Below are 14,140 nucleotides of genomic sequence, written 5' to 3' on the forward strand. Positions count from 1 at the left end.
AAAGCAGAGTGAAAGCTTTTTCTCTCTCCCTTTCTCTTGTACAGTTGGCCCTCTCTATCCACAGATTCAACCATCCACAGCTTGAAAATATATGTATTTTTTAAAAATCCAAAAAGCAAACCTTGATTTTGCCTTTTTATATAAGTGATATCATTTTGCCATGCCATTGGTATTCACTGGTGGGTCCTGGGTTTGAAACTGAAACCAGTGGAAACCAAGGGCCCACTGTATGCATGTTAGGTTATTGTTAAGTTTTTCCTTTCTTCTCATAGACCACGACTGCCACCAGCCATTGAAGTCTACAGTATCCTGGGAAGTCAAGTTATTCTGACATCTGAGGCAGGAAATCTCGCAAACACCCTTTCCAGTTGTAAAAAAAGAATAATAACAAATTAAATCATTAACAATTTCATTACACCCCAAATCTATTGCCTGGGGCAGCAGTCTTACTCCACCTAATGACAGGAATGGCCCTGGAGGAAGACACACACACAAAAAGGTATGAGACGGCTTTGGATCTTGTTAATCTAAGGCTATTTCTAATCACTGAATCTCCTGTTGTAGATCATTCTGCCAGCAGGAATATAAATGGTATTACATCTACATTAGTGGAGCTTTCTCTGGCCATTGGGGTTTCTCCAACATTTCACAGATGAAAACTGAGATGCGTGTGGCAAAGCAAGATCAGAGTATCGTCAAGATGGTAAATGTTATTCCTGAGGAAGAACACAAAGAGATACAGCTGGTTGCTTTTGCCTGAGCCAACTGGGAAGGGCAAGATTCCACTTCTCCCATCCTCTACCTCATTGCTAAGCTAATTGAATGCAAATTATTTTCATGCTTTGAACTCAGTTTTCAGAAACTGAAGTAAGCTGAGGACAAAAGAGGAAAGTGGGAAGAGGAGAGTAAAACTGAAACATTTTTAAAGCACCTTAAAAAGTGAAATGACAGAGGCTGAATTAGGACTGTCCCTGCCAAACTGGGGCAATTGGAGGGTATGGAGAGTAGTATATAGGGGTAGCTCCTGTCAAAAAATGATTGATGACCCTTAAGCCCCGCCCCTTGAATGATTTATGACCCTTAAGCCCCACCCCTGACCACGCCCCTGGAATGATTTATGACCCTGTGGCCCCACCCATGAACCCTCCCCCAAGAATGATTGATGACCCTTTATCCCCTCCCCTGACCATGCCCCAAGAATGATTGATGACCCTTTAGGCCCACCTTTGACCCCTCCCCTGACCCAGGGGGTCCCATTCACCCCCGCCCTTGAGGTCACGTGCCCCCCTGACCAATGGTTTGATCTCAGGAGAGCCATGTGGTCCGCGCTAGCCAACCAGTAGGCTGGCTGAAGAGAGCTCTAGCCCGTATCGAGAAGCAGCCATTCTATGCATGCCCAGACACGTTCTGCGCCGGCAACATGGAGACGCCAAGCACCCCTCTGCGGTTTGCAGCGCCTTCTACAAGCCGGAGAATCAAACCCACCAGAATAACATCCTGGCCAAACTACCACGGGCCTGTGGGCTTTAGTGACCCTCCCGTACCGTTGAACATTTGGCCTAGAAAGGAATCCAAAGAGCCTGAAAAGACACCCAACATTATGGATTTCATTGACGATTCCTCAGAACTCGAGTGTTATTGTGGTTGCAATTTAAAATCCATTCTCCAGAAGAAGGAGAAGAAGGACGTACCCAACACTCCACAGAGCCCTGATGAACCGGATGGCGTAGGACTTTCGAAACCCGCCGCTCAGATGGAAGAGGCCATGGAAGAGGGAGATCGTGACCCACCACAGCCTTCCCATGTGGAAGAAACTATGGATGAAAGCATAGATACCGATTCCGGCTACTACAGTTTAATGGTAAGTTAATAAAATCTAAAAAAAAAAAATGTTAGTGGGCTGGTTATCATTTGGGAGACAAGTGTGTTGTTTGCTAAAAGAATAAAATGTTTCTTATTTCTCTTTATTGGCTTAGGATGAAGACCTACAAGCAGACAGTGCTAAGAACCAGGCTGGAAAGAGTCTACAGCCCCTAAATGTTTCCCCCATCCCTAAGGTGTAGATATGTTTCTAATCTTTCCACCAATAAAATGTTGTTTGTATTACATGAGTGTGTTCATACTTACCTTAGAGTTGAAAATGGGAGGGCATGAAAAAATTCTGGGTGATATATATTATTCTCCAGGGAGAACTGGGAGCTTTGGGGGTGTGAATGCCCTACTTCATGAAGCCAAAATACAGAACAAAAATCTTAAAAGAGAGGAGGTGTCCCAATGGCTTTCTGGCCAAGATGCCTATACGCTACACAGACCTGCCAAAATGCATTTTAAAAGAAACAAGACGGTTGTATCTAATGTGGATTCTCAATGACAGGCTGATCTGGTTGATATGCAACAGTTTTCTAAGTATAACAGAGGTTACAAGTACATTTTAACAGTAATAGATATCCTGTCTAAATTTGCCTGGGCTTTAGCTTTAAAGGACAAAACCGGTAAAGAAGTGGCCGCTGCTTTTAACGCTATTTTTAGCCAAAGCGGCAGAAAGCCTGTCAAATTATAAATGGATCGTGGCCGTGAATTTCTAAACAAATCTGTGAACAGCCTATTAAAACATCATGGAATTCATCATTTTGTCACCAATAATGAAGTCAAAGCAGGGGTTGTGGAACGATTTAATAGAACATTAAAAACAAAAATGTGGAGGTATTTCACAGCTAAAAATACCTTTACCTATATTGACATGCTTCCCCTGTTTCTAAAAAGTTATAACCAGAGTTTTCATCGAACAATCAAAGCAAGGCCTGCAGACGTCAATGATTCTAATGCTCTAGCCATGTGGAAAACAGTATATGGGGCCCTTATCAAAACAGAAAAGGAGCATCCGCTCCTTAGAAAAGGAGACCATGTGAGGGTTTCTAAAAGCAAGGGCATATTTGCCAAAGGATATGAACAGAATTTCACCACAGAAGTATTTATTATTGACCAGGTCATCCTAACTGCAAAGAGACCTGTGTACCTGCTGAAAGATTATCTTGAGGAGCCTGTTGTTGGAAGCTTTTACCCTGAAGAGTTACAAAAGGTGAATGTAACAAGTGTCTTTCTTGCCCTGTTTAATATTTTAATAGCTCTTTTTCTCCAATACATCATTTCTTTGATAGACTGTTTTCTTTCTCTGCCCTTTTGACAATTAGAACTTCCCCCACCTACTTGAACATTTTCAAAGGGTGTGTCACCACAGACCACATAGTTACAGTATTTTTTAATGGCCTTCACAATAGCCTCCAGATCTGCACGTGTACACTGTGAATTAGCTGCAAGCCTATTCAACATGTCACGATGTATCCGCATTTGCTGTGCGGCTCTTTGTAAATTAATAAAACAGTCAGATATTGTCTTGTATTTGAAAGCAAATTCTTCAAGAAGATCCTCATCATGTTTTTGTCTCTTGGGAGGTCTGCTCTCAGGGTCTTCTCCCTTTTGAACTTTATTGTCTAAAGAAGAAGAAGAAAGGTATCAGTAAATAGGGTCCCTACTCCATTTGTAGCACACACTGTATTCAAACATGGAAAGAGCAACCATTTAAATGGTGTTTTTCCCTCATTATATCTTTTCCTGTAAAAGTAATATTGGGCATTTCAAGTACAGTAATAATGATTTTAAATGCACATACTCACCAAAAATCTTTCTTTTCTTTCCACTTGGTGTCAGAGTTTCAATTGAGTTCTTGTCCAGAATCTTTGAGCTGCCTGCTGAAAGAGCAAGGGAAATAAATAAATAAATAAATAATAATAATATTGCAATGAACTAGACATTATAAGCACTATACATATCATATTCTTAAACGCACACACACCTGCGTTCTTCAGATCTCTCTGTTCACTTGTCCTTATGGCGTCCTTAAGTTTAGAGCTGCCTGCTGAAAAAGCATGGAAAATAAATATTAATAATAATAATAATAATGCAATTACATAGACCTTTCAGAGACTATACATGTTATATCCTTAAACCCACACCCACCTGCATTCTTCAAATCTCCCTGTTCACTTGTCCTTATGGTGTCCTTAAGTTTAGAGGTGCCTGCTGAAAAAGCATGGAAAATAAATAATTAAATAAATAATAATAATAATAATAATGCAATGAGCCAGACCTTTCAGAGACTATACATGTTATATCCTTAAACCCACACCCACCGGCATTCTTCAAATCTCCCTGTTCACTTGGCGTCAAGAACTTGGGCTTAGAGCTGCCTGCTGAAAAAGCATGGAAAATAAATATTAATAATAATAATAATGCAATTACATAGACATTTCAGACACTATACGTACATGTTATATTCTTAAACGCCCATACTCACAAAAACCCTTTCTTTGATTTTCAGCCCTCAAGGTCTTGTCCATAACTTCTGAAAGAGCTAGGAAAATAATAATAATAATAATAATAATAATAATAATAATAATGTTAACTAGACCTTTAAATGAAATATATGATAGCCTTCAAAAACACGCGCCAGAATCATTTAATTTTCACTTGGTTTCATGGCGTGCTTAGAGGTTTAGAGATGCCCGCTGCAAGAACTGATGCACATTAGTAAGTTCTTTATAATACACCTTAACCCTCCTCCTATAAAATATATAAATATAACTTACTGAAATCGGAATCATCACTGTCCACATATTGACAAGCCTTTTCTATGCCCATTCCTAATAGGAAAGGAGGGGTGCAGTTTAGCATCAGGCACATCTTGGAACCTCTGTAATTTTCCAAGGTTAACCCTAAAAGAAAACCTCTTTACCTGTTTGTTTTGATGATGCCATGGCGTTTGTTTCAAAATATATGTCTCAGAAGATTTGAGATAAATCTGAAAAGCATATAAAACATTTTTACCAACAGCAGTGCATAGAAACCATGTAGTGTCCCACTGAATGAATGTACAAGGACATCTCCTGGGTCACACTCTGGGGAAATGACGCCCTCTTATCTTCAGGGTAACATGTTGAGACATGTTAGTACACATCCAGGGATCATGCGCAGTGTCATTTTGTAAAAAACAAAGAATGTGTGTTTGTGGTGAATTTGGCCCGACAGCAGGTGGTGTGCCTCTCTCATAAAACCATTGTTCCTTTGCAAAAAAGAAAAACTCTTTGAATGCTTAATTTTAAAAGCATCCCTTAAATCAGAAAATAAATGAAAAGAAATATAAATATGCACAGAGTTAATAAAAGAACACATTTTATAAAACTTTTAACAAGAACAACATACACACAGAATGCAAAAAACAACATACAAATGGAGGAAGAGACAAAAAGGCTGAGACAGTGTCACTCTCTCTAAGCACACACAGAGTGCTAATTGAGGATTGTAAAGCTCAGAAAAAACACACAGAATGCAAAAATATCCTTATACAAAATAACACTTAATTTAAATGAAATACATTGCACTTTAAAAGCAACTCTTAAATAAGCAGAGAGTAAAAGAAAATTATTTTTACACACACACACAGATGAGGGGCACTTAGATCAGAAGACAATGAATGAATACACCCTAACTATATTTTATTTTTCAAACTGTCTAATATTGAATGTGTAAGGGCAACATTTTCATTTCAATCAGCATGGGCCATGTGATTTAAAACCTTTAAATGAAATATTTAAATAAAACACATTGCACTTTAAAAACATTCCTTAAATCAGAATATATATATATATATATATATATATATGCATGAACACACACACACACACAATAATAATAATGATTTAAACAGAAAGGAGCAAGTTACACACACACACACACACACACACACACACACACACTAATAATTATAATAATGATGATACTTATTTAAATCATAGCAGCACAGAAAGAGAGTTTAAAAGCCAAAGTTTACACTTTTAAACAGTTAGGCAAATAATCATAATGACGCAAAACCTGTCTATGGTTTATTATTGATCTGACTAAATTGATAATGCAAGACATATTTTGTTTCATTAAAAAAAATGTAGGGAGAATGAATGCTTGGAACAGTGTTATTTTAACATCGGGGGGGGGGAGGCGTGTGTGCCTCAGAATAAACCCATGTTTTAAACTTTGAAATTTTAACTTTAACAGAATATATATATATATATATATATATATGCACAGGGTTATTGCAATAACACATTTTAGAAAAACTTTTAAGAAGAACAACACATGGGAAAGCAAAATTACACACACAATAATAATAATGATTTAAACAGAAAGGAGCAAGTTACACAGAGACAAAGAGACTTTAGCAAAGATGAGAGGAGGAAGGGTTCACTCCTTCACAAGCCCCTCTTTTGATATAGACAGATAGACTGTGCTTGTCAGAGAAGGATGCAAAAACAACATGCAAGTGGAGGAAGAGACAAAAAGGTTGAGACAGTGCCACTCTGTCTAAGCACACACAGAGTGCCTGTAGAGCTCAGAAAAGACACACAGAATGCAAAATCAGAGAAACAAGAAAAGTTCTGTTACCTAGGCATAACACACAGAGAGGCAGAAATATCCTTATACAAAATAGCACTTAATTTAAATGAAATACATTGCACTTTAAAAAACAGCTCTTAAATAAGCAGAGAATAAAAGAAAAATGTTTTTACACACACACACACACACACACACACACACACAGAGGGGGCAAAGTATCTTTGCAGACTTAATTTTTATGAAACACATTAATGAATTTTAGTGAAACACATACATATAGTAGAGAAACACAAACAGGTCCTGTCTATGTTTTAGAGTTACTGCATGGACACCTTTTATAAAACTTAGAATCATAGAATCATAGAGTTGGAAGAGACCACTTTTAACAAAGCAACACAGAGAGAAAGAGAAAAATAGAGAGAGAGGGAAAGAGGCAAATATACTCACCCAATTTTCAGATGTATATTTAAGACGAAGCACCTTTCTGCAGACAGTCAAGTGTCGAGGAACTTGCTGTGTTTAAACCTGAAAAGGCCTCTCTTTTTATAGGATTTGACCACTACTTTTCAAAATTATCTTACACACCATATGTATAACTCAAAATTAAACATCCCTTGTGATGATTCTTTAAAATGTAGGAAACAGACATTCAAGAAGATCCTGCCATAAATTTAAGAGACCCTGTTACAAATGGTCAAGATTCTTGCACATCCTATCTTACAAACAAAAACCAAACAAACACATACCGGACAAACCTCATTTCATTTTGTCGTGTTTTCCTGGGGAAAACAGAGGGTTTCCTATGTCATTTCAAAAGACAGGTCCATTCTTTTTGGAAATCTTATCTCCAAAAACATCTGACAACCCATGGCAAAAACATCTTTGGAGAATGAAGCAAAATTGCAATGTGCTTTTCAAAATGGCCTTTATTTCAAGACTTTTATTTCAAGACAATCAGTATATAGGAATTTATTCTTTACAAATCATAGGCCTGTTACAGACTGCCAAAATAAAGCTGTGATGTCTTTGTTTAATTACAGTTTCTACATATTTTAATATTGATTTGTCTGAAGGCTTCAATAATGCTTTTAAGACATCCATAGCATGTTCAGATTTAGTTAACCTCTGTAAAATTTTGCAGATTTGATAGAATATAGTCCATAGTTGCAGGAAGAATAGACCCCTTTTTATTAAATTTATGGCTGTTATTATGAACATCTGATGGCATTAGTTCAAAGGGTCTCGGAAGAATTGAAATATGTCTTGTTTTCTAAACCTTTAAATGGTTTAGATTTCTAAAAATTCTAATTAACAGGCATTCATATATAGTACTTGTGGATTAGAAATTATGAGCCGCACAAAAGCAAGATCTTCATAGAGCAATCCCTCTCCCTGCAAAAGCCTTTATTTCATAGGACTAAAGAAATATTCTTTATTTGTGACTCTGATGACATTTGCAACCTATGGCCTCCTTCCCTGCAAAACTTAGGGGTCTGTAATAAAGAATTAACAATGCATTCTAAAATGTTCCTAGATGTCAATAAAGCCAGCTTCCAAAATCATTTTCCAGCCACCTGAGGCTGCTTCAAGGAGATCTTGCCAGTGAGAAAAATTAGTTCCTAAGTTTTTAGAAAGATTGTAAATATGTCTTGTTTTACAACCACATTTCTAACAAAGTTATTATTGCAGGCATTCATAAGCAGTATTTGTGGGTTAGAAATTATGAGGCACACAGTCCTCATTGAAATCACAAACACACACGCAGAGTAGAGAGACAAAATATTTTAACACAGACAGCCAAAAGCAAGGTGTGGTTCAGCTCGGTTTGTAGAATAACACTTTTCTTCATAGAGCAAAATTCTCTAAGCATTTGACCCCCCCCCCCCTTCAAAAGGTTTTATTTGTAGGTTTGCTAGCTTTAATTCTTTTAATTAAAATGCTTTGATGCCCTTCTGCTGAACTTCTCTTCACCTTCACAAAAAACAGGTGTCCTAAAACACAGATCCTGCCATAAATTTAAGAGGATCTGTTCAAAATGGTCAACATTCTTGCACATCCTTCCTTGCGCATTTATCTTACAAACACATACCGGACAAACATCATTTCATTTTGTTGTGTTTTCCTGGGGAAACAGAGGGTCTCCTATGTCATTTCAAATGACAGATCCATTCTTTTTGGAAATCTTATCTCCAAAAACAGATCTGACAACCCATGGCAAAAACATCTTTGGAGAATGAGGCAAAACTGCAATGTGCTTTTCAAAATGGCCTTTATTTCAAGACTTTTATTTCAAGACAATCAGTATATAGGAATTTATTCTTTACAAATCATAGAAAGATGTCTTTGTTTAATAACAGTTTCTACATATTGTAAAATTGCCTTGTCTGAAGGCTTCAATAATGCTTTTAAGACATCCATAGCATGTTCAGATTTACTTAAAATCAAAACAGTATTTAATATAGAATCAATACCTTTCTTTGTCAAGATCATATGATTTAAACTGTAGGATACTACAATGATCATGTGTATTAAATTTTTAAAGCAGATTTTACAGCATATCTCTCTCACATATTTAGAAAGAATATTTTTATCCCTTTTTAAACAGGAGTGGAATTCTAACGATTGCTGTGCAGCAGATTTACAAGCAGAACAATTTTTTCCTAAATGTGCATCGACAAATTTTCTTATAACCACAAAAATGACGCTTCTAGAGATAGTTTTCATAGTCCACCATCTTTTGCTGGGGGGTATTGTTGCAGGTTCCAGGCTTTGCATTCTGATGTCTGCAGATTCAGTAGTAGGCTGCAAACTTATATTACAAGGACCTTCAATGTATTTTGCAACATCTTGACAGCTGTGTCTTCCAGGCCTCTGTAATTTAAAAACAATCATTATTGATTTTGATCTCCATCCATGAAGCCCCAATTTAAAAAAAGGTTTGGGTTTTTACCTGCCTTGTAGCTTTCTCTGAGTCCAAAACAGCATGAAGCCCCTTAGAATCTTCTGGTGCACAATTCTCTTTGCCAGCCATACTCAAGGGTACGGGTGGGTCACGATCTCCCTCTTCCATGGCCTCTTCCATCTGAGCGGCAGGTTTCGATAGTCCTGCGCCATCTGGTTCATCAGGGCTCTGTGGAGTGTCGGGTACGTCCTTCTTCTCCTTCTTCTGGAGAATGGATTTTAAATTGCAACCGCAATCACACTCGAGTTCTGAGGAATCGTCAATGAAATCCATAATGTTGGGTGTCTTTTCAGGCTCTTTGGATTCCTTTCTAGGCCAAATATTCAACGGTACGGGAGGGTCACTAAAGCCCACAGGCCTGTGGTAGTTTGGCCAGGATGTTATTCTGGTGGGTTTGATTCTCCGGTTTGTAGAAGGCGCTGCAAACCGCAGAGGGGTGCTCGGCGTCTCCATGCTGTCTCCGCAGAACGTGTCTGGGCATGCATAGAATGGGCGCTTCTCGATACAGGCTAGAGCTCTCTTCAGCCAGCCTTCTGGTTGGCTAGCGCGGACCACATGGCTCTCCTGAGATCAAACCATTGGTCAGGGGGGCACATGACCTCAAGGGCGGGGGTGAATGGGACCCCCTGGGTCAGGGGAGGGGTCAAAGGCGGGCCTAAAGGGTCATCAATCATTCTTGGGGCATGGTCAGGGGCAGGGATAAAGGGTCATCAATCATTCTTGGCAGGAGGATTCATGGGCGGGGCCAAAGGGTCATCAATCATTTTAGGGGGCGTGGTCAGGGGCGGGGCTTAAGGGTCATAAATCATTCAAGGGGCGGGGCTTAAGGGTCATCAATCATTTTTTGACAGGAGCTACCCCTATATACTACTATGGAGTGTAGTTGATGGGAGAGGGAAAAGAACACTGCCCCCCGAAAAAGAGTTCTTTCCCCTAAAATAAAATTTTCCTTCCATTTCCCTAAATTTCTGGCATTGCAGTGATTTCAAGCTTCAGTTAAGCACTTAGAAATACAGTTTAGACACCTAGATAAACTGGGCAGGCAGAATTACCAGGCAAAGACAGCCAGTGTGGTGTAGTGATTTGAGTGTTGAACTATGACTCTGGCGATCAGGGTTTAGTTCCCTGCTTGGCCATGGAAACCTACTGGGTGCTGCTGGGCAAGTCACATACTCTCAGCCCCAGAAAAACACCATGATCAGGTTGCCTTAGGGTTGCCATAAACCAGAAATGACTGGACACATAGTCCATGTTTTTGGTGTGCAGATATTAGGAAATACTTGACTATAGAGGCCTGGATTTAAAAAAAACAAACGTCAAACAAACCCTAAATGGCTAAGGGAAATTTGGACACCTGTTTGTTTACATATTGTTCTACTACTATCACACAGACACCGATGCTGCATAGCAAGCTTCGTATTTGTGTTTTGAAATGGAAGCAAGCACCATAGCCAATTGTGATTTGCAATGGATTCAAGTCAAAAATTCCACCAATCATACTCAAGGCCTTGGGTATGCCTAAGCAGCTCCTTACCAATACATTCATACAGGTCATTCATTGCTGCCTCACAGCAGGCTTAAAAAAAATTAAAATCAACATGTAGATTTTGATTCTCATGAAAAGCTCTTTTCTCTTGATGGTTTTCTTGAAAGCACTAGAATATTTATTGACTCAGACAAGGTATCATCAACAGCATGGCTGGCCGGTGCGAGGAAGGCTGCTATTGATCACAGCTCAAAGGCCCAGTAGGATTTCCTTTTAAGGTTTTTGTGTCTCTGTGTGTGCTGTTCTGTTCATTCTGAAATAACACAATAGAATCCTTATAAATACAATGACAAAGCTCAAAAAACAGAATCTCTCTTTGCTTTCTGCTTCACTTTTAAACTGAATTGAGGCCCGTACACATAATCCAGAGCCTACCTAGTATATTTGACACCCAGTGGGCATTACTTTTTTTAATACCCCCCATCCTCTCTTTAATAGCCTTTTCCAGGTCTGGCAGAGCTGCTTATTGGGCAGGAAAGAGAGGTGGGTCTCTCTACTGCCTGGCCAGCAGAGATGCCAAACCCAGAAGGCAGCTTCTTCCCACCAGCAACCGCTAGCAGTGGTGGGATACTCCTATCGCCCCACAGCCTTTCATGGGTTTGGTGGAGCTACTGGGCAAGTGGGAAAAGGAGGTGACTCTCTTTACCACCTGGCCAGCTGAGCCAGCATATCTGGAAGGCAGCCCAGTCCCACCAGTAGTTGCTGGTGGAGGTGGGCTGCTCTTATGCAATAGCCTTAGGGTTGCCATGAGTTGGAAATAACTTGGAGGCACACATTGACATCAAGACATAGAGCACAGATAGAAAGCAGCAGGTACAACCAGGCGTCACATCTGCTACTCCACATCAGATCTCCAGAAAAGATATCCCCTGTTCAGCACCACTCCAAGTTTAAGGCTGCCCCCTGGTGGGCTCTTGCAGGCTTATCTAATGGTGATGGTTGGCTAAAGCAGGCTGCAGTTGGTGCTCTCTGAACAGCACCAGTGGTTCCTGGAACAAATGGCCATTTAAATTTCCCAGAATGCTCTGGAACAAAGCTACATGGAGTCATTATGGATGCTACTGACAAGATCAGCCATGGTAACTAGGCTGCAAGTTGCACTTTGATTGGCATCATTTCAACATAGAGATTTGAATATCCTAAAGGCACCAAATCATATCTGATTTTAGAAGCTAAGAAGTGTCGGCTCTAGTTAGTAATTGGAGGCCACCATGAAATACCAGATGCTTTTGGCGGGTTACAGACCACCCATTTGGGGCGGGCTGCACCCGCCCCTTTCCCCGGTGTATCGGGGCCTCAGTGGCCAGAACGGCAGCCGCTGAGGCCCCGATCCGCCGCTTTTCAGGCTGTGGGGAAGCGGCAAAATGCTGCTTCCCCGCAGCCTGAAAAGGGGTGTCCCTGGGGCTTCAAGCCCCAAGGACACCCCGCGGCGGCGGGGAGAAGGAGAAAGGGGCCGCTTGGCCCCTTTCTCCTTTGGTCTGCTGGGCGCAGCCGTGTGAAGGCTGCGCCCAGTGGACCAAACCATGAAGGAGCTCCGAAACGGAGCTCTTTCCTGCTCCACGGAAAGGGCGCACTAGGCGCCCTGGCGCGGAGCAAGGATGTCACGTCTGTGCCGCCTCGTATAGAGGCGGCGCGGATGTTACGTCCTCATGGCGGCGGCTGTGCGGAACGGCTGCCGCCATTTTGTGCGCACACAGTGTGCACTAGGGTTAGGGGGGTGCGGAAGCACCGCCCTTTCCTAACTCTAGTACGCGCTCCGCGTGTACTAAAGTGCCCGTCTGTAATAGGCCATAGACTGTATTTCAGAAGAAGGTACTGCCAAAACCATCTCTGAGTATTCCTTGCCTAAGGAAACCCTATAAAATTCATAGAGTCGCCATATGTCTACAGGTGGCTTGAAGGCACATACATACATACATACTCTGTCCAGTATATCTCTTGTTGTGGAAGAAAGTGCCTAAGGGCACCTTTAGACAGATGGAAAAATCCCAGATTTTGTTCCTGACAAACTGACTTGGGGAGCTGGTCTAAAAATTCTCTGAGCATACCAGGAGATGACAGAAAATATTCTAGGATAAACAAATACCAAAAAAATACATTATATATTACATAATATACAATGTTATATATTATAATAATATACTATAATACAAAAATAATGACCATAGAGGAACTACATAAATTCAGCCTAGATAATGAGGAAATTGAAACAGTTAAAGATATCCCATACCTTGAATCAAACATTGATCAGAAAGGAGACTGCAGTCAAGAAATAAGAAGAAAAGTAGGAATGCGAAGGGCAGCCATGAACAAACTAGACAACATCCTAAAGTGTAAAGATATACAACTGAGCACTAAAGGTAGAATCTTTCAAGCCATTAAAACCCCCATCACCATGTGAGAGCTAGACAATGAAGAAATCTGACAGAAGATAAACTCATTTGAGATGTGATGCTGGAGAAGAATGTTGAGGATACCATGTACCTGGGGCATTCAGCTGGGTGTGGGGGGGAAATGGTGTGAGATCGCTGGTGTGATGATAAGGTGGATAGATGGTGTAAGGTGGATATTTGTTTACCTTCAACAGATTTGTGCTGCTTTTCTAGATGTAGCTGGTAGCAGCAGATCCCCGTCTTCCTGCCTGCATACATCACAGATGGTGGTATTTAGCAGCCTCAGCTGTCAGAACTGAGCGCTTGGTGTTTCAAAAGCATTTAAACGTGTTTTAAAAATCATTTTAAAAGTACTTGTCTGCAATTTGGCAAAGGTTATTTAATCTGAAAGGGCTACCAGATCTCCAAATTTCATGCACCTTTCATCTTTGTAAAAAAAAAGTTGTAGCTGTTTCGAATTCCAATTGCAGATCAATGGAAGACCCAAAGAATCAGATTTCTGAATCTAGATTTGGATTTGGGTTCTGAAGTGGGTCAGATTGGGTCCTAATTACCCAAATCAAATCAGGGCCACCATATGAATCAGGAATAGTGTTTTTATTTACCTTTCCCCCCCTCTTTCATGGGTGTCCTGTGCCCCTAACTCCAGTGAATGTGGAGGTCCCACTGTAGTACATGGTCACACTCACATAATTATTGGAAGCCCCATGGTACACTAGTGAAATACAGACATAGTTGCAACTTCCTGTTTCCAAAGAACTCAAATAACTATTTCCAAAGAATTGAACCTGC

General features: G+C 40.3%; 2 protein-coding genes across 6 annotated transcripts; one reads left to right on the forward strand and one right to left on the reverse strand.

The window, feature by feature from the left end:
- The first annotated feature begins 1,404 nt into the window (after positions 1 to 1,404).
- Positions 1,405 to 2,335, forward strand: LOC149318781 (uncharacterized). Its single transcript, XM_089507876.1, has 2 exons — positions 1,405 to 1,861; positions 1,977 to 2,335. Exons 1-2 carry the CDS (start codon positions 1,421 to 1,423, stop codon positions 2,061 to 2,063), a joined length of 528 nt encoding a protein of 175 aa, XP_089364002.1. The 5' UTR covers positions 1,405 to 1,420; the 3' UTR covers positions 2,064 to 2,335.
- Positions 2,336 to 2,682: 347 nt separating this feature from the next.
- LOC149318782 (uncharacterized) lies at positions 2,683 to 4,978 on the reverse strand. 5 transcript variants are annotated; one of them, XM_089507880.1, is made up of 8 exons: positions 4,793 to 4,978; positions 4,647 to 4,700; positions 4,355 to 4,411; positions 4,191 to 4,250; positions 4,018 to 4,080; positions 3,854 to 3,916; positions 3,675 to 3,749; positions 2,683 to 3,491 (listed from the first exon to the last, which is right to left on the reverse strand). In XM_089507880.1, exons 1-8 carry the CDS (start codon positions 4,812 to 4,814, stop codon positions 3,058 to 3,060), a joined length of 828 nt encoding a protein of 275 aa, XP_089364006.1. In that variant the 5' UTR covers positions 4,815 to 4,978; the 3' UTR covers positions 2,683 to 3,057. The 5 variants fall into 5 exon arrangements, with proteins under 5 accessions (XP_089364006.1, XP_089364004.1, XP_089364005.1 ...); XM_089507878.1 differs by having other exon boundaries at positions 4,191 to 4,247; positions 4,647 to 4,978; XM_089507879.1 differs by having other exon boundaries at positions 4,018 to 4,077; positions 4,647 to 4,978.
- Between the last annotated feature and the right edge of the window lie 9,162 nt (positions 4,979 to 14,140).

This window comes from Sceloporus occidentalis, unplaced genomic scaffold (assembly GCF_023333645.1).
Source record: "Sceloporus occidentalis isolate IW3139 unplaced genomic scaffold, rSceOcc1.0.p SCAF_2, whole genome shotgun sequence".
Lineage (NCBI taxonomy): Eukaryota > Metazoa > Chordata > Lepidosauria > Squamata > Phrynosomatidae > Sceloporus > Sceloporus occidentalis.